This window comes from Hemicordylus capensis, chromosome 2 (assembly GCF_027244095.1).
Source record: "Hemicordylus capensis ecotype Gifberg chromosome 2, rHemCap1.1.pri, whole genome shotgun sequence".
In the NCBI taxonomy this organism is placed as follows: Eukaryota; Metazoa; Chordata; class Lepidosauria; order Squamata; family Cordylidae; genus Hemicordylus; species Hemicordylus capensis.
Genome location: NC_069658.1, coordinates 73,259,586 through 73,285,325, shown reverse-complemented (window position 1 = coordinate 73,285,325; position 25,740 = coordinate 73,259,586). Strand labels below are relative to the sequence as shown.

General features: G+C 41.2%; 1 protein-coding gene across 1 annotated transcript in view; it reads right to left on the bottom strand.

Moving 5' to 3' along the window:
- Positions 1-234: 234 nt before the first annotated feature.
- MAN2A1 (mannosidase alpha class 2A member 1) overlaps positions 235-25,740 on the bottom strand; it is a 108,102-nt gene continuing 82,596 nt past the window's right edge. The window contains exons 13-22 of the mRNA XM_053292502.1: positions 24,909-25,074; positions 22,832-23,065; positions 22,611-22,733; positions 20,748-20,862; positions 18,244-18,377; positions 17,466-17,607; positions 15,869-16,002; positions 13,591-13,785; positions 9,749-9,859; positions 235-2,383 (exon numbers count right to left, since the gene is read on the bottom strand). Coding sequence (XP_053148477.1) covers positions 2,231-2,383; positions 9,749-9,859; positions 13,591-13,785; positions 15,869-16,002; positions 17,466-17,607; positions 18,244-18,377; positions 20,748-20,862; positions 22,611-22,733; positions 22,832-23,065; positions 24,909-25,074 — 1,507 coding nt within the window. The 3' untranslated portion in view covers positions 235-2,230. The remainder of the gene's footprint in view (positions 2,384-9,748; positions 9,860-13,590; positions 13,786-15,868; positions 16,003-17,465; positions 17,608-18,243; positions 18,378-20,747; positions 20,863-22,610; positions 22,734-22,831; positions 23,066-24,908; positions 25,075-25,740) is intronic.

The following is a 25,740-nucleotide window of genomic DNA, read 5'->3' as shown; positions in this document are numbered from 1 at the left end:
ATTTTTGCACTTGCACAGCAATGCTGTTACACAACTGCACAAACATTATGTTCCACCATGTGCGTAATGCTGCGCAGTATGTCAGCCAAGATTTGGGATCCTTTTTTTGTTTTTGAAGAAAGCAATCAGAGTTTTCCTATAAAGATTTATTATCTTACAGACACCATAACACTAAAAAGAATGTAGTTATAGGAACTCTGCTGGTATTTAAAGATTTCAGCTATGGGGAAAGTGTTCAGAAAATTATGTTTATTGCATAAAATCATCCATTACAGCTTTTTATACTCCCCCAGTGTATGAGAATTTTTTTTAGCAAGTCACATGAAATTGTGCTAATACAAAAAAATTGAAATACAGAAACAATACTTTGAAGAGAGCCCCCCAAATTAGAAAATGATGATAATTTTAGTGTCATCTTTAAGACTGGAAGTATAGCTAAATGTATTTAGGTGGGGAAATGGCACAGTTCAGATTAATATAAAAGTGTAAAAGCAAAATACATTGTGGCTGACATCTAGACTAACACTGCATGGACTGAACAGCATTCTGCACACAACAGGGAAGACACAATTTTTGCTGATTCTCCCAAAATAGGTCCCTAAGGTTTGTGGGATATATTTTCAGGAGGCACGGAGGTCTGCAGAAGGAAAAGAAGATCAGCAAAAATTGCTCATCTTCCTGCTGCATGTGCAAAATGTTATTCAGGGTGCAATGTTAGTTTGCATGTCCACCAGCTTTCCAGTTCTTAACGTATTTATTAATTTTAAAGGGAATAATTTATGTTTGTGTAAGTAAAGCTAAGAACAAATCATACTGAACTGCAATTTAATTCATTTTAATAGTAAACAACAGTTTCATTCAGGGAAGTGAATAGTTTCATTCAGAAATTATAAACCCACCTGGTTTCAAGAACTTAATGTGAAATACTGGATGCAAAAAGAAATATTTTTGAAGAAGCTATTCCTCAGCAACAAACATTGGCAACATAAGCATCGACAGCTAGCTTGTACACTGGGATTTTAAAAATATAGGCACATGATTCTCAATGCACTGTTTGCTACAATAAACACTGAATGACATTTTGCAAACTATGTCCTGCATGCCATCAAATTTCTGTGTATGTTGCAGGTTAAGTGATAGCAGCTGAGTTTTAAAGTATTATCCCCCCGCCGCCCCCATGACTTTGCTTTATGACATCAGTTTATTACATTCAAATAGTCAGAGCATTCAGAACATCATTAGCACATATTTGGTGCAGGAGATCAGTATGGTCATCATTGTCAAATAAAAGATACATGGCTGAAAGTATTACAATCTCCCCTCCCCCAGTCACCACCAAAAAACCCACACGCATACTGGATGGACACCAAGAGTAACAAGATGTATCAAAAAAATAAGGCACATTTATTTTGATATGGTAATATTGAAATAGAAAACACATTTCAGAGAGCATTAGTATCCAAATGTTCCATAAAAAACCACTTGTATTCATGGAAATTATAGACTTCACTTTCCTTACTCTATATAATGGAGTAATTGCACATATCCCAATGTGTCAAGTAACAAAAAGGAAGTTGTTTAACATTTTCCAAGGAAAGATTAATCTAAAATTCCAGAATTTAAGTTCTGCACTTCAAGATGGTAGGACAATGTGATTTCTTCTACACTTATAAACTTCCACGCTTATCAAAGGGTCCTGGATTTTGCTCTATCTCTAGAATGGGATAAATTCAGACTCCATGTGGAACAAATTCAAATTTTGCCATTTATGGAAGTCTTTGCAAGTATTTGGACAATAGCTTTGCCAGAGCATTTTCAGGTTCAATTCCAAGCTGTATGTGGGAGTCAACAATATATAATTATTTGAGTCCCATCTATGGATTAGAAAACAATTCCATATTCCCTCCCTTTCAAACACAAAATCCTAAATTTAGAAGCCATAAACTAACATTTAACCTGAGATTCACTTGGTTGATTAGAAGTAAAATCCTGCATTTCCCCCCACCCCACTTGTTGCATTTACTTATACTGATGTTGGCATTTTATTAAAGAAAGAGAAATGTTGCTTGCATTCATGGCTTTTTACTTCGCTGGATCAAATAAATTTGAGAATGAATATTGTCACAGTATCCAGAAGCTGGAATAAAAATGTGCTTCTTATTGCACAACAATCTTTGAGAAGACAAAAGTTGCTGATTCCTCTTTAGTATCTGAGTTCTAAAAGCAGGTTTCATCTCAGCTGAATTCTGTATGTGTTTATCTCCATAGGACTCATCCTGATCTCACTCATGTTTCTGGCATCTGGAGGTGAATGCATCAATGATAAAGACGAAGGTATAAGACTTTCCACATGGAACTTGTTGAAGAGTCTGTGCACCTTTAGCTGAAAATTTCAAACACACAAGATGATAATTATTTCCAACATATAATTTGAAACCCATTCTAATTTCATTCTTTAAGAAGACTCTTCTAAAGCAAAGTTTTCAAAATGTTGTTCCTTGGAAATTTTCCAGGGGTTCTTTAGTGAGAAGACTGGTAATGGTAGGTAGCTTGTGCACCATTATTACTACCCCTGAAAAATGTACAACTGTATGCAAGTGCTGGGTGTGTTCTATAAAGGTTGAAGCCACTGATCAAAAGGATAATAGCATGCATGACAATGGATCAATATAAATGGCTGATATAAAACAAAGATTCTCATGCTACGCCATAGTGAATGTCTCAAGTTAAAATGAAAAAAAAAAGGTAAGTCACATACCACCAAACAAAAATGTTGGACTTCCAAGTGCAACAAAGATAAAATAGCTTATTCACTCAGGACAGGAAAGTCAAAAGGAAAGAATAAAGGCTTTATGGGGCTATTGTTTGCATTAAGGTCCCTCAAGGACATAAAATATTAAGTTATTCATTAGCACAGAGTTGCCATATGGCCTAGTTGGCTGGGTGTTTCCTGGATTCTGGCTATGCCACCTGCTTCCCATTTGGACTATTAGCTGGCTTTATTTATTTAAAAGCAAACTACTAACCCTCTTAGAAGCAGTGATATAGGTCAAAGTGTGCAGGCAGTATTCTTCCCAATCATTTTGTGTAAGCCTGCTCCTGCCTTTGACTGTTCTTAGCCAATGTGGCTATGACCGACAGTTAGGGAAGCAGAGATCTCTATAGACACAAAAGGCAATTAGAATAATATACCCATTGATTAGAGATGGGACTTCAAAAATTATTCTGCCAATGCAAATGAAGTCCATTGTTATTAACTATATATTGCAAGCTGGAGAGGGGAAAATTGTGGCTGAGACTGTATCAGTTATGACAGCCCTAAAAAGTAGTGCTAGTGCGATGCTTATACAGTACCATATTGTATATGATGTTGCCATATTATACAATCATAGTGCCAGGAGGGGGTATGTGAGAGTTGTGTTTGAAAACCCTGCAGTTAAGTCCAGTGTTATTTAGTCTCCTGATTTGGGGAGCCCCCCCCCTTTTTTTAAGAGAAAAGAGAAGCTCCTAATTAAGTTCAAGTGCTTCATAACATCCTCTGGCTCTCAGAATATTTTTTTTTAGTTTTAAAACATATTACACCTTCACCTGTGTCAATCTTTCTGCTCTTATTTATATGGCTTGATTGATCAGATTGATGGTGGCCACCTAAGCAGCTTTGTGACCAGGTGGGGATCTGAACCTAGTCCAGCACTCTAATCACTACTCTAAAAACGGGTTGCTTACCTGTAACAGGTGATCTGGAAGTGATCCATTGAATCCATAAGGAAATGGGGTTCTGCGCCTGTGCAGGCACCTCGCGGGCTGACTAAGTAGCTCCTCGCGACGCCCAACCACCACCATGTGCTTTGTGTGTCTGTTATATTCAGCGGTTGGGCGTCCCTCAGTCAGTTCTGTGCAGACCGCCCTTATTAGTCTTCCTTCCTCCTTTCTTTCTTTCTTTCTTTTTTAACATTTCTGCATTTCTGCAGTGGGGATGGTCAGGGCAGGTCTTATGGACTCAACGGATCACTTCCAGATCACCTGTTACAGGTAAGCAACCTGTTTATCTGGACCGTGATCTGTTGATCCCATAAGGAAATGCGTGAATAGCTAGCTTCTCCACCAAGGTGGTGGGTGCAGAAGGCAGTTCTTACAGCAACACCCATTTCAAGACACTTCTCCCATATTCAGCCTGGCGCGCCACGCGAAGGTCAATAGCATAATGCTTAATGAAAGGCTGATGAGTTGACCATGTTGCAGCTGTGCAAATGTCATCCATTTTAATGTCCGAAAGATGAGCTGCTGAAGTCAAGTACGCTCTAGTTGAATGTGCACACACTGTCTTTGGAGGTGGCACCCCCTGTCACTTGTACGCCAGAAGGATAAGTTCTACAAGCCAATGTGCTATGTGTTGTCAAGACACTGCATGTCCTTTCTGTTTCCCCCTGTATGTAAGGGCTTCTTTGTCTTTTTAATTGATTTAGTCACCTTTAGATAATAAAGTAGTGCTCGGCGTACATCCAAGGAATGTAAGGCTCTTTCAAGGTTCGTTTGTGGTGATTTGAAAAACGTTGGCAGAACTACCTCTTGACTAAGGTGAAATTCCGTAATCACCTTTGGGCGGAAGTCCGTATCCAATCTCATCACCACCTTGTGAGGGAAGAACTGGGTGTATGGCTTGTCAATTCTCAAAGCGGTCAGAAGGCAAAATAGACCCTTCCAATGATCGAGGGGATTCAACAACAACAATAATAACAAGAACAATCGTTCCAGTAAGGACAATAGCAAGCAATCCTTTTGATTGCTCTGTCAGCATTTACCAACAATTACCAAAGCCAATGTCATTGGTCTTGTAGTTGCCAGCTCCAACATCAGACAGGCAAGCCATGCCCAAGCATGGCACAATATAACATCAGACCGCTGGGTCCTGAGAACAACAACAATGGGGTATGCAATCGAGTTCAAGACTCTACCCCCATTCTCAGGGATGAGATTCACCAGAGCAACAGCAGTACTACTAGAAGAAATACAAGTGTTATTAGAGAAAGGGGCAATTGTGCCTGTGTAGTGGGCAAAAAGATTGTCAGGTTTCTACTCCCGCTACTTCCAGATTCCAAAGTGGGATGGAGGGATCCGAGCAATCATGGATTTGAGGGGACTCAATGATTTTGTCTGGGCCCGGAAATTCAGGATGACAACGTTGCAGACAATAATCCCCTTCCTAGACCAGAAGGAGTGGGCGGCAACGCTGGATCTCAAGGATGCTTACTTTCATGTGGGAATCCAGGAGAATCACTGGAAATATCTCAGATTTACTGTGGGAGAGACAATTTACCAATACACAGTCTTGCCATTCGGGCTATCGACAGCGCTGAGAGTATTTATCAAGGTGGTAGCTGTACTTGTGGCATATTTGCGGACACAAGGCTTGATTGTCTATCCTTATCTAGACGACTGGCTCTTGGTAAGCAAGGACAAAGAGCTACTTTGCACACAGATTGTACAGATGGTACGCCTTCTTCAGAACTTAGGAATCAACATCAATTGGAAGAAATCCAATTTGGAACCCAGAAAGCGGCTAGGTTTCATAGGCGCAACTCTGGACATGGAACTGAGAAGGGTTTTTTTGCCACTGGATCGTTACCAACGAATCGCCTCTCTGGCAAAGTTACTCCAGGGCAACCCAGTTCATCCGGCAAAGACAATTCAGAGAATGCTAGGGTTGATGGCATTCTGCAACACGACCATCAGGTACACACGTTTGCGCATGCGCCCCCTGCAACGATGGTACCAAAGGAATTTCAGACCCAACATAGACAGCAAAAGATTGCGTCTAAGACTACCCCAGGCAGTCTTAAAGTCACTATGTTGGTGAATGCTGAAGGACAACCTGCTACAAGGAATTCCGTTCAAACCTTTAATTCCGACCAGTTGGGTCACATCGGATGCTTCCCTACTTGGGTGGGGAGCACATTGCAACCATCACTGTGTACAGGGGCAGTGGTCAAAGTCGCAGAGTCAACATCATATAAACTATCTGGAACTCCCGGCTGCATTCTTAGCAATGAAAGCTTTCAAACCCCAACTCAGATGGACAGTAACACAAGTTCACCTAGACAACACGACAGCAATTGCACACATCAACAAACAGGGGGGCACTGTCTTACCCATGCTATGTGCCTTGTCTATGAAAATGTGAGACTGGTGCATAACACATAACATCTACCCGGTGGCGATTCATATAAGGGGTGTCAACAATCTCCTAGCCGATTCCCTCAGCCGAACCAATCAATTTGATCACAGACACGAATGGGAGATCAAGGAGGCTTGCCTCAAGCGACTCTTCAGCAAGTGGGGCACCACGACAGTGGACTTGTTTGCCACAGCAGCTAACAAGAAATGCCTGAAATATTGCTCACGTGTGGGCATGGGTCCAGGGTCACTGGGCGATGCTTTTCAATACAGTTGGGGCAAGGGTCTGCTATACCTGTTCCCACCAGTTCCGCTGCTCAATCGGGTTTTAGGCCAGATTCTGAGAGACGAAAGAACTTGCATACTTCTAGCCCCATGGTGGCCACGCCAACCGTGGTTTGCACCACTTCTTCAACTATCCAGAGGAAATTATTACAGACTGTCTCTAGATCCAGACCTCCTACACAGGGGTTGGGTGCTATATCCCAAAATAGGGACAATGCATTTGACGGCATGGAAGCTTGGTTACTAAAGAAGATTCTTATAAATAGTAGAAGGGCATCCGTCTCCGCCAAGTGCTTGAAGGCGCTGAGTTGTTGTCTAGTTACTGAGGTGGTTCTTTCATAAACCTCATTAAACCTATCCTGAAGCTCATCTGGGGTCATAGAGGTGGGGTCTTGCAGAAGCGTGTCCCATAGAAGGCGAGTATAATGGGCCATGCAGGCCGCATAATTAGCTATGCGAATAGCCAAACTCGAAGAAGTGTAAATTTTCCTGCCGAGGACAACCATCTTCCTGCCCTCTCTATCCGCAGGTGTCGTATGGCGTCGGCCTCCCTTAGAGGTCGTTGCACAGTCCACAACCATGGAATTTGGGGCAGGGTGCTGGATAAGGTATGCATCATCTCCTTCTTGTATCCTGTAGAGATTCTCTAAGCGTTTCAGTGTTGGGGCCAATGCCTGTAGAGTTTCCCATGCTGTTTTGGCAGCTTTCGCTATCACTGGGATCATGGGCAGTGCTACTGGGTGCGATGTTTTGGCTTGCGCCATCATAATATATACAAGATCCTTAATCTCAGTTTCTGGCTGATTAAAGTCCATCCCTAGCGTTTCTGCAATTTCCCTTATCAAAGTGGGGTAGGCCATTAACTCCTCCGTGGGTGGCTTCAAAAGGCGAGGAGGAACATCCGACGGTGGATCCGAATGGCGACTAGCCAGATCAGACTCTGAATCATCAGATTCACTACAACCAAAATCATGTTATGGAGATGGACTTCGAGTTAGAGGAGGAGTAGATTTATGCTTTCTCTTCCCCCCTGGTTTTTCTTGAGCCACCTCTGGCGTCTGAGTCTGGCAGGATGTGGTGACTTGCGACCTTGGCTGCTGACGTTGCTCAGCAGGTGGTTGTTGAAGTGGCAACGCAGACTGATGGGCAGGAGTTTCCCGATAATTGATAGTATGTAGTTGCAATGGCTCCTGGACATCCCTGAGGGACACCTGTCTTACCTTCCATTGCAGAAATTCCGCGTAATCATCAGGGAGAGAATGACGGAAACCACACGTATGAGTTGGCTGCGTTGATGGTAGGTGCACTCCCCTGTTCAGAAAGACCCTGACTAGCCCTTGGGGTAACCACTGCGTAAGCTGAAGGCGATGGGTGCAAGTTTCCAAATGCCCCCCTCAGAGATATAGAAGGCGTTTTGGGCAGAAGTATAGGTAGATTCTCATCTTCCCGTTCCTCCTCTTCCAAGCCAGCATTTAGAAACCCATGAAAAGTGGACCCTGCAGGGGTACTTGAAGCAGAGTCCATTAACTCCTTTAAGGTACAGACTGCATCCTGTTCTTGTACCCTTCCCTTATCCCCGCTACAATGTGATGGGGTAGAGGGAGACTGCTGAGGAGTGCGAGCAAGGATAATGACTGGCGGCTATGAAATGTATGTGGTTCGGCTGTTGCCATCGATGTCGACTGCTCTGTCGACAACGACTCGCCCATCGATGTAGATGCTGCAGCTTTGCTGGATTGTCCTTCCTTCCTTGATGTCGAACTGCCTTTCGACTTCGAGGCGCCAGTGCTATTCAGTAGCTTCTGCTCTTTCGATCTCGGTGCCTCTGTCGATATCGACGAAGGTTCACCCCTTCGAGTCTCCATCTCCCAATCAGCATCAGAGCCCTGAGCTGAGGAAGGAGAGGGCGTTCATTGACTTAATGTGTCTCGATGATCGACTTCTGAGCTATGACGACGCTTCCTTCTGTGTTTACTCTCCTTCTTGTTGATCGACTTCGGCTTTTTAAATAGGTCATCAGCAGGCATGGTTTTAGACTGAAGTTTCTCAGATCCGTGCTGCACTGACTTCGACCCATGTCCAGTCGCGCCGCCTCCCGTCGATGTCGATCCATGTCTACTCGAGCCGCCTCCCGTCGATGTGGATGGCGGGCTCGGGCGAGGCATTGGGGGATGAAGAGCTTTGTCATACAACACTGCTCGGAGACACAAAGCCCGGTTCGTCCTGGTCTGTTTTGAGAATGAGCAGCAAATTTTGCAGGCTGCCGTATTGTGCTCTTCTCCCAAGCACAATAGGCAAGCTTTGTGCTGGTCAGTAGAGGGCAATTTTGCACGGCACTTCACACATCGCTTGAATGTTTTTTAAACTTCCATTTCAACTCTTCCCGTATGTCATTGAGCAGTCTGAAGTCAAGTACCGAATGAGCTGTCCAATCAGCTGACAAAACAGTCCGTTATGCGATCTCTATCCGTAAATCCGTTCCATAGGTCAAGAAGTCGATAGGCAACTGAATCTTTCCACAAAACAAGTCCGTTAACAAACTCTGTTCCGTTTTCAGTCCTAAGTCGTTACTGTTAAATCTCAAGTAATAAGAATCTTTTTGCTACTGAGGAGCCCAAACGAGGTCTGAATGCTACGGCGGTCAAACAGAAACTGACTGAGGGACGCCCAACTGCTGAATATAACAGACACACAAGGCACGTGGTGGCGGCTGGGCGTTGCGAGGAGCTACGTAGTCGGCCTGCGAGGTGCCTGTGCAGGCGCAGAACCCCATTTCCTTATGGGATCAACGGATCACAGTCCAGATCGGTATATTTCCAGCATGACCCTGAATGCTGAACAGGCTGCCACTTTCCCATTTCCTGCCCCTCCACAGATCAGCAACACACAGGAGAGTGACTAGAAATACACTAAGATGTGTATCATTACTTTAGGTTGTGAAGAAAAGAACAGAGAAAAAGAAAAAGAGAAGATGAAAAGCACAATTCTGCTCACTTAAAGGAGCTTGAAGCTTTTGTTTCTCAACCAGCATCCCCTAACACCTCCTTAAAACAAGGAAATATTTTTAAATTACTTTGTACAAAACTTCCAAAAATGATTTGTGATACCGCATCTTGTTAAATGAAAATTAAAATTGAATTTTTAAAAGTGGCTTGTGATACAGCATGGGGTCCTGCTGTTCAGAAGAAATAATGTCAAAATTCCTACAAGCCTAAAATGGCTCTTTGATCCCAACCAATTTATTACTCAACCACTTTACAAAGATAAAAGTTAAAAAGCTGCAGAATACCTTTCCCTGAGTTGTAGAGCAGAGGAGCCCCAGATCTGTGTTTGTAAACCTACAATCAAATCCCTTCCTGTGAACAATCAGGGCTGCTTCATCAGATGGCCCTGAATCTACCTGAAAACAAGAGAAAATGTTTTTTGAGGGGAGAATTAGCAACTTTGGACTCAAAACATTTGAAGCATGTCAACAGTTTTGCTGCAACTAAACAGTTTTCTATAAAAAAGACTGTTCCATAAAAGGACAGAAAGCGAGAAACTTGAAAAGGTATACTGGAACCAGACATTGCTGGTTTCTGTTCTAAATTGATTAATAACTTTCTCTGTAAACTGGTTTGGAAACTTTTGTTGAAAATCGGTATATAAATATTTGTAGTAGTAACTGCTATAACAGCAGTTCTCAGTTAAATTCTGCTTTTAAGAGCCTTGGCTTTATTTCAGGTTCAGTCACATTCATACTCGTGATTACCACATTATAGCTTATATCAGGGGGTTTTAAACCTCGGTTCCCAGATGCTGTTGGACTACAAATCCTATCATCTGTAGCCACAATGGCCATCCATAGTGGCTGGGGATGATGGGAGTTTTAGTACAACATCTGGGGACCCAAATTTGAGAACTCCTGGCTTACAGGATTTGGTGAGACAAGGAAGGGGAGGGAAGTGGAAGCAGGGATAAGCTGGGAAATAATGTGTGATCATTAATGCGTGATCATTAACTTAGGCACAGGTACAGTACAGTAGCTATCACAGATTTAACCAACATATTCTCCCAAATGATTAAACACAGTGGCCCACACTCTGCAGCAGTAGGTTGATGAGAGAAGGGCTGGCTGCACATTCACAAACAATCTTCAGTGTCCCTGTGGCAAAGCAGGAGCGGGGTGTGTGTGAAATTTTCACTTCTAGCCTTCAGTGCAAAAGATTCTTTTTGCTTCCCGAAAAATATGTGTGAGACACATGCTATAGAAAGACAGACATTGCATCTGAATCTACCTTCATGAAAGGACACATCTGTGTTACAAAGTGCTGCTAAAAGTACGTAAGGGGCCATGGGTTTCAAACCAGAGACCCTAGTATCCAGGCTCCATCTCCTACTCTGTGAGGTAGTTGACCAGAAGATGGGAGCTGAAAGCATATCACACCAGCTCTCCAATGTTCTATGATCTTAACTGGGCCGTCTGGTTTAGAAATGTATACTGTACTGTATACAGGGAGCCTGTTATCTATCGCAGGGGTGGTGAACCTTGGCCCTCCATCTGTTTTTGGACTACAACTCCCATAATCTCCAGCCACAGAGACCAATAGCTAGGGATTATGGGAATTGTAGGCCAACACCTGCAGGAGGGCCAAGGTTCCCCACCCCTGATCTATCTGAATTCTGCCAGCTCAGCGATCTGAGAAATTAACAACCTAGGGAACCAATGACATTTCATCTTGACCAATAATACCTAAATCCTGCTCTTCAGACTGAGCAATTTCCACCCAGTGAGAACCATTTTCCTGCTGACCACCTCTACCTGCTGGCCGCCTGTCCTTGTGTACGACTTCAATGCCTACCCCTCTTCTTCCACCCTTTGCAGAGGGCTTACAGAGCTTTTACAGGTGAAACTCGAAAAATTAGAATATCGTGCAAAAGTTCATTAATTTCAGTAATGCAAATTAAAAGGTGAAACTGATATATGAGATAGACGCATTACATGCAAAGCGAGATAAGTCAAGCCTTAATTTGTTATAATTGTGATGATCATGGCGTACAGCTCATGAGAACCCCAAATCCACAATCCCAGAAAATTAGAATATTACATGAAACCAATAAAACAAGGATTGTAAATAGAACAATATCGGACCTCTGAAAAGTATAAGCATGCATATGTATTCAGTACTTGGTTTGGGCCCCTTTTGCAGCAATTACTACCTCAATGCGGCGTGGCATGGATGCTATCAGCCTGTGGCACTGCTGAGGTGTTATGGAAGACCAGGATGCTTCAATAGCGGCCTTCAGCTCTTCTGCATTGTTTGGTCTCATGTCTCTCATCCTTCTCTCGGCAATGCCCCATAGATTCTCTATGGGGTTCAGGTCAGGCGAGTTTGCTGGCCAATCAAGCACAGTAATCCCATGGTCATTGAACCAGCTTTTGGTACTTTTGGCAGTGTGGGCAGGTGCCAAGTCCTGCTGGAAAATGAAGTCAGCATCCCCATACAGCACGTCTGCGGAAGGAAGCATGAAGTACTCCAAAATCTCCTGATAGACGGCTGCGTTGACCCTGGACTTAATGAAGCACAGTGGACCAACACCAGCAGATGACATGGCTCCCCAAATCAACACAGACTGTGGAAACTTCACACTGGACTTCAAGCATCTTGCATTGTGTGCCTCTCCATTCTTCCTCCAAACTCTGGGTCCTTGGTTTCCAAATGAGATGCAAAAGTTGCTCTCATCAGAAAAGAGGACTTTGGACCACTGAGCAACAGACCAGTTCTTTTTTTCTTGAACCCAGGTAAGACGCTTCTGACGTTGTTTGTTGTTCAGGAGCGGCTTGACAAGAGGAATACGACATTTGAAGCCCATGTCCAGGATCCGTCTGTGTGTGGTGGCTCTTGATGCACTAACTCCAGCCTCAGTCCACTCCTTGTGAAAGTCCCCAACACTTTTGAATGGCCTTTTCCTGACAATCCTCTCCAGGCTGCGGTCATCCCTGCTGCTTGTGCACCTTTTTCTTCCACACTTTTCCCTTCCACATAACTTTCTATTAATATGCTTTGATACAGCACTCTGGAAACATCCAACTTCTTTTGCAATTACCTTTTGAGGCTTTCCCTCCTTATGGAGGGTGTCAATGATGGTTTTCTGCACAACTGTCAAGTCAGCAGTCTTTCCCATGATTGTGATTCCTAATGAACCAGACTGAGAGACCATTTAAAGGCTCAGGAACCCTTTGCAGGTGTTATGGATTGATTAGCTGATTGGAGTGGGACACCTGGAGCCTAGACTGTTGAACCTTTTCACAATATTCTAATTTTCTGGGATTGTGGATTTGGGGTTCTCATGAGCTGTACGCCATGATCATCACAATTATAACAAATTAAGGCTTGACTTATCTCGCTTTGCATGTAATGCGTCTATCTCATATATCAGTTTCACCTTTTAATTTGCATTACTGAAATTAATGAACTTTTGCACGATATTCTAATTTTTCGAGTTTCACCTGTACTCTCTGCCTGTGTGCAGATTCCACTTCTAAATATGCTTCTGACTAAGGTTGTTGGAAATTCCTGGATTTGCCTTTCCATGACCTTAAAGCTGTTGCAATCTAGGACTGGTATGTCTACAACCCCTAAGACAGAATGTCTATCTATCTGAATCTACTGTATGTTGTGCAAGTCTAACCTTCAGTTTTTTTGATGCTGCAATACTAACCACCAATGCCCAGAAGTGTGGAGGAGAGGGGAGAGGACTTAGAGTTATATACTTGGGAAAACTGTTACAAATAGTTCTTTCGTAAGAATGAATACTCTGAGCATTTTCATCTCTAACAGTTTTCTGGAAGAAAGCTGAAGCACCAAGGCTTTGCATAGAAATATGGTACCAAATACAAGGCCCTTCTTAAAAACTACAAAACTGATTTTCCTGTGCATCTGACATTAATACCTTCTGGACACAAATAGTAGATTTCATATACCAATAGCTTGTCAATCAGATGTCTGGTACATTTAGGAGTTTAGGACTAAAGATACTTTGATAGCACTCAGGTTCTGCAGCAGACACATTCTAGAAATTTTCTAAATACATTTCCCAGGGAAAAAAACAGTTCATGGGCAATACATTTGCAATATTATTTGGACTGACCTTTGATTGTATCATCCTTAGGTTAACCAAATGCATATCACAGGGCAAGGATGAAGTGAGAGGAGAAAAGGTATTCAGCAGTGATGAGATACCCGTGTCTGCATAGGTAATCATTGGAATCATAGGATGATTGATGAAAAATGATGTTATGTGACTAAGGAGTGATGGGTAGCTGACTGGTAACTTTTCTTCTTTCTATTAAAAAAAAAAAAAAGACCAGTAAACTATTACAAATTAAATACATTTAGCATCAATTTACACAGAGACAGAATCCAGTAGATTAAACTGAATGTTTACAAATTTGTATCTGTGGCTGTCACAATAATCTTCACTTCTGTTTCTACTGTATGGCTGCTAATAGAGATGTTGGCTGCAGTACAAAGGAGAGGAGAGCTGGTCTTGTGGTAGCAAGCATGACTTGTCCCCATAGCTAAGCAGGGTCTGCCCTGGTTGCATATGAATGGGAGACTAGAAGTGTGAGCACTGCAAGATATTCCCCTCTGGGGATGAAGCCAGAAGGTTTCAAGTTCCCTCCCTGGCTTCTCCAAGATATGGCTGAGAGAGATTCCTGCCTGCAACCTTGGAGAAGCCGCTGCCAGTCTGTGAAGACAATACTGAGCTAGATAGACCAATGGTCTGACTCAGTATATGGCAGTTTCCTATGTACTTTCCCCCACCCTCTTACTCTAGGGCTGCTGTCTGCCTGACTCAATTCTGTTATATTTCTCCAGGAACAAGTGCGAGAGAAAATGCAAACTGTTGTCTAATTTGAGGGAGAACCTGAAGGATGCAACAGCAGTTTTTGGTCTGTTTCCTTTATTACTATAATAGTAGGCTAGCCACTGTACTTTTTATTTTCAACTTGTACTAGCAATGATGGGTTGGGTTAAAAGCAGTTACTCTTGCAGAAAGGGTGACAAAGACGATGTGGGTGGATCCCTATCTCAGAAATGAACTTAAAGGGCATTTTCAAAGGCACAAATCACAGCATGGCATGTGTTAGATTCCGCCCCCCTGCCCCCAGAAGAAAAAACCACAGTTCTGAAAGTACTGAACCAGTTTGGACATACTAGACACCAAAATGGAGGTAAGAGGGTGTGTTATAAAATATTAAAAGGCAGTGGAACTTGACAGGTGCATTGTTATAAGAGTTCAAGAGACAAACACAAAACAGAAATTAAAAGGAAACCGTGTTTCAGGTGCATTATCCTTTTTAACCAGCCCACATAGCTTTATTAAGCCTATTATGTATTTGTTAACTAACTCATTACTTATAAATTCAATTTATTAAACAAATTAAGAATTTGTCCATGGACTACTGACCCTTAAGCAGCTGGCAATGGGAACAACTACATAAAGCCAATTGACATGGGAAATAAGGAGAAAAAATAAAACCATTTCTACCAGCGCTGAATGATTCAATGAAAATAAGAATACAGGGAGAAGAAAGCAATAACGGCACCAGACACCTAAAGGGAATACACTGTATATCAGACAAGTATGTAGTGTTGTATGACAGGAATTTGCCACGGTGATACAAGCAATAGCTATAGTTTCAGAATCCAATCAAATGAATAAGATCTGAACTCCATGGGTGTGATCCACTCTCAACTGACAGCTGCTGGTGATGAATATGCATAGCAGGATCAGGAGTGCAAACAAACATCTAAGGAGAACAATTACTTTCTATAGTGAGCTCGACAGTCACAAGATCTGTTGAGACCAAAATTCACACTGTCAATTAGCTAATGAAGTCCAGTGTAGTCACACAATGAGCCAGACAGAAGAGTCTGAGATAGGACAATCTCAGGAACTGTCTTTCCGCCTCACCACATCCACACAAAATACAGTTCTGCTACAACCTTGAGGCTTGTCTGACTCAAGGAATACTTCCACCACACCACTGATCAGTGTACAAACAGCAACCATCAACTTAACAGTTAAGAATGAAAGCTTTTTTTAATCAACAGGGAACCGAACTTCAGCAAGCAAAATACATTACCGTAGAGTGGCTATTTGTTTAGCAAAAAGAGGTTATAGCATTATATATACGAATATCAATTCCCTAAATATGGAGGAATGGAAAAACTTCATGCAGCACCATAGGTATGTGCTATTAAGTAAACTTAAATTTGAATATGGAGATTGTTGTACTTTAAAAAGTTTTAACCTTCTGGTATAATTTACACAACATACATTTATTATCTGACGCTAACTTATCCCATATTGAAGTAATATTTAAATTAAGAAAATGTAATTGTGTCAACACTCCGCCTACCATATCTACTCCGTTCCTTTTCTCCATCAGAAGTCGGAACAGATTAGCTGTGATTTTGTTGTCTTGGACACCTTGTCCTAAGCCTCGATTGTCATCCTGCATAAGTCGACGATCCATGATGACCTCTAATTGACCTAAAAACAAATACTGGTCTTATTTTGGCTATAACAATATGCACTTTTATTTAAATCACATTGTTGCAAAAAGACAAAGAATCTGCTTCATTCTTCATATATTTCAAGGCTAGTATACATTAACAGTGCACAAAAAGTCTCGGGTGTACACAATAAATGACTGACAGATTTTGATTATGGTATGATTAGCAGGGCTGTCCTAAGGGCAGGGCGGCCAGAGCGATCACCGTGGGCCCCATGCTAGGACAAGTCCCATGCTGGGTACACTGGCCAAGCAGCCTGCCCTGCTCTCCTTCCTAGGAATGTATCTTTCTCCTCCGTCCAGCTGAGCCTACTTTTTAGTGCTACATAGGCTTGCCTGCTTTTGAAAGGCTCCCTGCATGGTGCACGCTGCTACAGTTCCCTCCCTCCCTCTCCACCACCGCTCTCAGCTGTTCAGCGGGTCGGCAGGGCTTCCAGAGAGGCCTCTTGCTGCTGGCCTCTCTGAAGCTCTCTCTTCAGTGTTGGCTGGCAGGATGCCTGCTGCAGGCAGCAGGGAAGGAAGAAAGGAGGCAGAGTGGCCAGCGCTCACTGCCCAACACCACAGTGCTGTGTGCACACCCGCTGCCCTGCAGAGCCTGTGCCTGCCTCTAACAGTCGGAATCCTCCTCAGACCTAGTAATGGAGGCAGGCATGTGATGTGATTTCCTTTTTGTGGCTATTCCCCCTCTTTGAATATTTATAGAATGGCTTGCAACAGGGCTTTGATATCGGGCACGGATGTAGGGCAGGTTGGGAAGGCTTTGAGTATTTAATATTAAATGGATTGGGCAATCTATTGATTTTAAACTGAAAAATGAATTTTAAAAGATCAAAGTGGTTGGTTTCATGGCAGAAAATTACAAAGTTGTCTGGAACTGAAGCCCCTCCTTAGCCCATCATTCCACACCCATATGGAGGATAGGGATGTGCATGGAACTGGCAGGGGCCGGTTTGAAGGAGGGGTGGGACAACCTTAAGGGTGGGGGAGGGTGCACTTACCCCTCCCTCCGCTTTTCCCCTGCCGGCGCTGTGTTTGTAAAGACTCTGTCTGGGCAGCAGCATACCGCCCTGCCACCCTGTTCCCTTCTTGGTCAGAAGTGCGGGGTGCATACTCGCACACGAGCACAGCAAGCACACATGTATCCTGCACTTCCAGCCAAGGAGGGAACGGGGCACCACCTAATGGCGCAGCAGGGAAATGACTTGACTAGCAAGCCAGAGGTTGTCCGTGCGAATCCCCACTGGTATGTTTCTCAGACTATGGGAAACACCTATATTGGGCAGCAGGGATATAGGAAGATGCTGAAAGGCATCATCTCATACTGAGTGGAAGATGGCAATGGTAAACCCCTCCTGTATTCTACCAAAGACAACCACAGGGCTCTGTGGGCGCCAGGAGTTGATACCGACTCGACAGCACATTTTACTTTACAGTTACTTACCACTATTCAAACTTGCAACTCCTAGAGACTGAGCAGAATGAAGAGTCAAGCGAATCTTGCTATCCTGGATATAAGCCATTGAAGTCATGGGATAAATATTTGCTTGAAGAGGCAATTTGCTCATTGTCTGTCTGGGTTGAATCTACATGATCAAATGTGATTTTCAGTAAGCTTCATTGAGACTTAAATATGAAGACAAATAGAAAAATAGTTTTTGCCAGATGAAAACATTGGCAACGGAAAATTACACTTCTTTAAAACAAGTTCATAAACCCAAATGGTCTAGTACAGACCATGGATTCATGGCTTAATCCTGGCTGTGTGACATTCATGAGTATTGGGCTCATATATGCCGCCTCCCCTTCATTCATGAAGGGAGAAAATTTTCTACCTCTGTTCTTTAGAACAAGCGGGGACTGACATGTTACTAGTCAGCAAATCCTGCCTTGTTTTATCCATAATCCGAGTTTCTGAACAAGCATGGGTATGAAACTGGAATGTATAAACCAGAATCTGAAGCCATAATCTGATTCTGGTTTGTTTGAGCAAAACCAAAGTTAAAACTTACCACGGTTTCCTGAATTCAGTGACATGCAGGACTACGGTTAGTTTAAAACTGAAAAATAACATTTTTTATTTCCTCCTTTAAGAGGGTGTGTGTGGTACACCTCTCTCAGGTGTACTTGTGGTAATCTAAACAATGATTTAGATGATGAACAGATCCTAGGACTTGGAACATAGGTAAATTGCTAATTGTGTACAAATACATGACAATTACCTGATAACCATTGAGGTCACTGTAAAATCTGTTATGGCTCTCAACATCAGATGAAATTCTCATTGCAATCTCACGGTTGTATTCTCCTCTAATGTCCACAGTATTGGATATTTCAAGAGACTGGCCTTCTAGCCCTAAATATGAGGAAGATTTCATTTTTATATTGTTTCATATTAGTAAGACAACTGTAAACTATAAATCTCCATATAATACAATTCCCCAATACTGGTCTGTCATGCCCTAAGTGGCAAGCAGTCTATAAGTGCTTCATAAACCCTCTTTTCAACAGCTCAAGTGGGGCCACAAAAATAAGGCATGTCTTACACACCTGAACAGGTGTTAATACATAGCTGATATCCCCCTAAGGCTACAAGCACTGATCTGGAAGAAGTGTGAACATGGGGCAGAATTTGAAAACTGTCACATTTATACACACACAGAGAAGACACAAGCTTTAATTCCACTTTTGTTGTTCCCCTTTGATTCTCAGAAGCAGTGTGAATTTCCGGCCCAGTTCTTGGGATATTTAAAAAGACCTGTAATTACTATGCTTTCCCCCCTCCCACCTACAGAAGCTGGGACATTCTGGATTGTGCAGTATGTGGTGCTATTAATAGGAAGCAAAGTGTTTAGCTACGCAATACTACCAAAACCTTCTCAAGAAATGCATAGTTTCCCACTTCTCTCATTAAAAGTGAATGGAATTTTAGGAGCCAAATAACATCTGTTTGATAATTTGAGAAAATAGTCTTTTGAATTATCAAATATGGTTACAAAGCTTGGACAGTGAAATAAAAAGCCTACAAGAATTCAGTAACAGTAGGAAGTTACAAACACTTATGTCTTAATGATGAGCACTACTTGAAGTCTCTGGCCCAGTATATTCATACTCACACAGCAACAGTGGAGTGCTGTGTGCACCCTTCCCACCCCAACACAAATTATTAAATACTGCTTTTTTACATTAAAAAAAGTTTGCAAAGCAGTTTCCATAGGAAAAGGAATGAGAAAATGGTTCCTAGTCCCAAAAGAAATCACAAGCTAAACAAGGACTCACAAAGGACATCAGCAACAGCCATTAGAAGGGAAATTATGCTGGGATGAATAGGGACAATTGCTCTTCTCCTGCTAAATGTAAGAGTGCCACTACAGGTAGACCTTGTCACCTGTGGTTTCGCATATTTGCAGTAAGGCAATGGAGGAGAACTGACTTCAGTATACATGGTTTTAAAAAAGGGTTAAAATCTGCATATCCGCAGTTCCTAAGTGGCCGGAAATGAACTTCAAGGTCACGTACAGCCATTATTTTGTTGAAAGGGGCCATTTTGTGGCTTTTTTGTAAAATATATTTTTAAAAGCCTGCGATTTCCCCTGGAAAACTGGTCAAGTTGGGGGTGGGGGGGCACTGCTGGGCAGCTGGAGATGTGAAGAGCATGGTACATCACTTCCTTTCTCTTTCTGCCTTTTAAAGCTGCTTTTTTTTTTTTTTTTTTTTTGCCCTCCAGGAACCTAACTCCTAATTCCCATTGACTTCATGTCTCATTATCTGCAGCTGGGGCAAAGAATGGAACCCCCAGGGATAATGAGGTTCACCTGTACTTTAAAAAACAATGCCTCTGTCCAGTTTAGAAGGGATTTAGCACAATGTCACTTGTGACCTAGACACTCTAACAACTATTCACCCAATTCCCCCTTATATGAGGAGAGGAATCAAACAAATTTAACCTCCATGTGATCAAGGGTCTCTATGGACTACCCAAGCACACATATGTTATCTGCATGGTGGAGGAGAAGACTGCCAAGGTTGTTTCACCACAATATTAAGCCTGTCACCAACCCAAGAATGTATGAACCAAGCCAAAGACTGAAACCATCGCCCAGCAATGCAGTGGATTTCTTTTCTTGCAAACACACTTGATAATATTCAAGCTCTGCTTTGAATTCCCCCCCCCTCAATATGGATTACCAAATGTAACTATGATAATAATGAAAGACTATATGTAGGAAGACTATACTGACAACAAGCAAAAACATTAGAATAGTACATATTTGAAATATTTTACTAAGTTCCTCTAAGATTATGCTTCATACACTCATAATATTTTACAAGACTGCAAAACCCTGCCTAATGAGGAAAAGGGAGCTATGTAATTAAAGTATCAGTCACTCAAATACAATATTTCTGTGACAAATATAAATTCTGTGGCTGTGTTCTACGAAAATGCACATCCAAAACAACAACAACAGAGACACAACTGGCAACTAGGAATTGTTGAAGACAAACTATAACAAGGCTTTAACTCTGCTTCAGGCATTTTATTACTCAAGACATTTATATTATGCCTTTTTACTAAACAAAATCCTCAAGGTGGCTCACAAAAACCAATGCATGAAACACAAAACAATATCAAAAACACAAAAATAAATAAAGCCATAAAAATGAAACCAGCAGATAAATCTACAAATTAAATAAATAAAAGGTTCTTAAAATGCTGTTACATTACCCTGAACTTTATAAAGTCGCACTGTGTGAGTCACATGAGGAAAAAAAGTAGTAACTTCAGAAAAAACTGTCCCATGTGTAACTCGTATGACAGGTAGATCCGAATAGAGATAGGGCTGTAGAAAGACAAAACCAAGAATTACAACTGGATATTCGGCTTCAGTTTTTTAAATTCTACAAACCAACCAGATTGACTTTGCAGTACTACTTTCAAACCTTATTTAACATCATGCACTAGAACATAATTTTTATATACAAAAGGTTCTCTGCAGTTTGTTTTTTGTTATTAATATTCAGCAATGCTGGTAAGTGATAAAAGCGTGTAAAAATAGCTCAATATCTAAATGCCCACCAACCTTTCTTCAGAGTAACCACAGGAAACAAAATACCCTAGTTCAAATCCCCAGTCAGCCATGACACTCACTGGGTGACTTTGGGCAGGTCACATATCTCTCAGCCTAACTCATCTCACAGGGTTGTGGTGAGGAGAAACATAACCATATAAACTGCTCTGGGGTCCATGGAGGAAGAGTGGGATATAAATGTAAACACAAATAAATAAATCTAACAAACTCAAGAAAGAACCACAAGTAATCAACTTACAAATTCTGTCCATGTTTTTGACACTGTCACTACATATTTGTTTTAGAATCATTAAACTAGCATGATTCTAATGTAAAATCTCACATTAACCCAGGGATTCTCAAGTTTGGGTCCCCAGAATGACATGCACTTTTCACGGTCTTGTTTGAAGGTAGGTTTCACCTCCAGTGTTCTCCCTAATTTTTTTCATGTATGCACGGAATGAGTTTTGTTCTGGGTGGCAGTATCAAGGCAGTATGTGCGTGCACGTGTATTCAGCGTGGGGCCTTCCTGATTCAACCTGAGCAGGATCCAAAATTAATTGAGTGGACAACAAAACCATGCGAGCGTGTGCACACATGCACACCTTAGAGGGAACACTGATCACCTCTCTTCAGAGGAGTCTCAAAATAGTGGGGAGAGGAAATATTCCACTCACACTTCCAACTCTTGTTGCCTTCTTGTTGGAATGCCTAAATTGAAACCTGAAAGTACTTTATATAAGGGACATAGATACTGGGCAACATTTCTCCTGTTACAGACGCTACATACTTCAGTAAACAACTATATTAACAAAGGATAATTATACAAACTGGTCATTACAAGGACTACCCCAACTGCAATAGTCAAACATTTTCTATGTTATGAGGATGGTAAAAACAAACAAGTTTTGTACTGGCACAGTTTTTTAATATAGTTTAGAAATTCAAAATACATATAAAGTATAAAAAACATGAGTAATTGATACTATTGTAAAGGTTTATTATATCCTGGATTGGTCAATCCTACTTGCTATTCCATATATAAAATAATGTACCAAAGTCTATTCAACTTATGAAATAGAGGGAAATTGTTCATTTTCCCAGAATATTTTAACTTTTTACAAGGAATCTAACATTTACAATCCCAGGAAACATCTGTCTAAATCTGTATATTCATATTCTCATGACTGGCTCCCAGACCAATGAAAAGGCATCCTCTGCATCTGTGGGATAGCCCATTTAATACTGCCTCTCAAGAGATCCATGCTTCCTTTTGCCCAACTGGTGGGAGGCTCAAAAATGAGGGTTCGCTTCTTGGCCAAGCATACTGTAATAGTGGGAGTTCCCCCATAGCTGTCAGATGTACCATGTGCAGGTAATCCTGGCACATTATTTCTTCTTTCAGGAAGATGCCACTACCCATATATCCACAGAGAAAGTGTGAGCCTCTATATACTGTACTCTCATAACGATTTTGGCTCTTCTAAAATGCAAGCCTATTATTCATGTAACAATATTACCTTGGCTTCTCCATCCGGTAAGAAGAGATATGCTCCACTCTTATCTCTGTTACTTGCAGTTCCATAACAAACAAACTCCAACTTTATATGATGATTTTTATTATCCTCTTTTGTATTTATTTTCTAAATGAAAAAAAAAAGCTTGATACTTTCCAGCAATTCCAAAAATGATCAAGACCAATATTTTCAGTATCAAAATATTCTCAAACTGTTCAACATACCTCAACAAGTCCAGAATTGCCAGAAAACCAGACTTTCATGTAAGAATTCTCTAGCATGATCTCATCCAAAGCATTCTGTATCTCCTGAATATTGAAAATTTTGTATGGCTCGACCAATTTAGCTTTATCATTATGGTAGAGATTATAGTCAGCCAATATAGTGTCTGAACTCTGTCCCTCCAGAAGCTGGTAAACTCCAAAACCCAAAGGTGGAACATGAGCCAAGAAAGAGATCTGTAGGAAAGAAGGAAAAAGTAAAGTGACCTTTCTAATACCAAGAGGAGATATTTAAAGTATACAAAAATTTCCTTGGCTCTCAGTGGGTCATTACATTATTTGAGATACTCATCTCACCCAGTGCTATTTTCTAATCAAAGCCAACATTCTGCCTCATGCCTGTGAACAGACATGTGGAAACAATGTTCCTCGAGAGTGAGTTTTCACATTATTAGCAGCTTTTTCAGTTTATTACATTCATGATTCATTATTATTTTATTATTTGTTCGATTTCTATACCGCCCTTTCAAAAATGGCTCAGGGTGGTTTACACAGAAAAGTAATAAATAAGATAAGATGGATCCCTGTCCCCAAAGGGCTCACAATCTAAAAGAAACATAAGACATACACCAGCAACAGCCCCTGGAGGTACTGTGCTGGGGGTGGATAGGGCCAGTTGCTCTCCCCCAGCTAAATAAAGAGAATCACCACATTAACGTTTAACCAAAAGGTGCCTCTTTGCCAAGTTGGCAGGGGGATTTAAAAGTCTCTCCCCATCTGACAACTTTTAGAAAGTCTTTAAAAATACTTTTAGAAAGTCTATAGAGACACATTTATTTATTTAAAGAAACATTTATTCACCCAAGCTTTTAACTAGACTAGCCATTTTAACTAGACTAGCCATTTTAACTAGACTAGCCATTTTAACTAGACTAGCCATTTTAACTAGACTAGCCATTTTAACTAGACTAGCCATTTTAACTAGACTTGCAGTTTTAATTTGTTTTATGTTGCTGTAAACCACCCAGAATCAGAAGTTTGGGGTGGTATACAAATATGTAAATAAAATAGATAAATAAATGATGTTTCCTAAAATAGTATCTAAGACAAAGAAAGGTTGCCTCTTGTTCCAAATGCCACTACATTAATCTCTCAATTATTTTTCTCTGTTCTAAGAAATATGAATACAATTTTTTAAAAGTTTTGATTAAATTAACTTTGATCAACTCAACCATGAATGGAGGAAGCGAATCAAGCCCAAAACTATTCTGGATGAATCTGTCTGAACACAAAGGATCTAAATAAACAGTTTCTGTTTCAATGGGTTGTGTGTCGTCTGACCACACCACCCACCCAGCTGTTTAAATGTTAAACAAACTTCTGAAATGAAAAGATTCAGAGTGACCAAAACTTTCTGGTCACTCTGAAAGTATAACAAGTATTTAGAGTGCTGGACTAGGACCGGGGAGACCCGAGTTCAAATCCCCGTTCAGCCATGAAACTAGCTGGGTGACTCTGGGCCAGTCACTTCTCTATCAGCCTAACCTACTTCACAGGGTTGTTGTGAAAGAGAAACTCAAGTATGCAGTACACCGCTCTGGGCTCCTTGGAGGAAGAGCAGGATATAAATGTAAAATAATAATAATAATAATAATAATAATAATAATAATAGCAGCAACAACATTGACAATAAAATTCAGCCATCCCAGGTCCTTGGGAAGGACTTGATGTCTGGATAAAACAAACCAGTCAATAACACCTGTCTGACTGTATATAAACAAGAAATAATAATAAAAAACCCAACAAAATATCCCATACACCTACAAAGTCTCAGATAGTGAAGGGGGACACTCAAGTGCATAAAAGCTCACATTGCAGCTTATAGAGGTATAAATGAATAATGAATTTCCAAACTTTAATGTATAACTGGTACTGCTAAGAATTCTAGGTTTCAGTAGTAGTAAGTCAGTATGAATCCGAATTTTATTTTGTAATTTAAAAACATTTCTACTACTTTTGAGGTATAAAATATGAACAACCTTGCTCAATACTGCTCAAATATACATTTCAAATAGCTTGCCTGATATGCTCCCTGTGAAATTTTAGAAGTTCCATCCCATACTGCACCAAGCTGGACCACAACCGGTCTTCCGGAAGGAGAAAGTACTTTAACTCTAGGTGTATTCACATAGGCTGAAACCACAGAGGAACGCTCTTGTTCTGTAGGATTATAAATCAAAAGGTACCTGCAAAAAATGTTACCAGATCTTTACAAAAAAAAATTTAAAATCTATTTTTACCTAAAATGAACTTTCAGGGCAGATAATCAAGACATGCACACACTGAGATAATATTCAAAATGTAAGCAGAAGCCATATTTACTGTGTTGCATATTTAAACATCCTCATCCTTATATGCTCTTGGCTGGGGGGGGGGCGGGATCAACAGCAAACAGGTTTACTAATCTCTTTATAGATTGATCCAGAAATATATATGAATGGACACTTAGTGTTGCATTTTTGAAGAATAGAATAACTTTAGTATTGGAGTAAAATAACTCTTCTCTGTAAAGTTTTCTTACTGAACCTGAGTTGAATAGATGACTTCACCACGTATATATTTTAAAAAGTGAAACTACCTGTTTTTTGTATCATCAGCTAACACCGAATGACATCCTGATAGCCTAACAAAGCACAGGTGCTTCAAATACCAGTACCCACACAGCACTGGCCTCCACATTTTCTGAAGACTGGGCACTCCCAGCAGTCTAGCAAAAGAGCACAAATACTTTTGGGGGCTTGACTGTGGTCCAGAACCTTATCAATGAAGGTCAAGCAACTTGTTTGTACTTTTACAGAGTATATCTGGAGAGCAGGTGAGCTCTGAAAAATATTTGTGCTTCAGAAAGCATG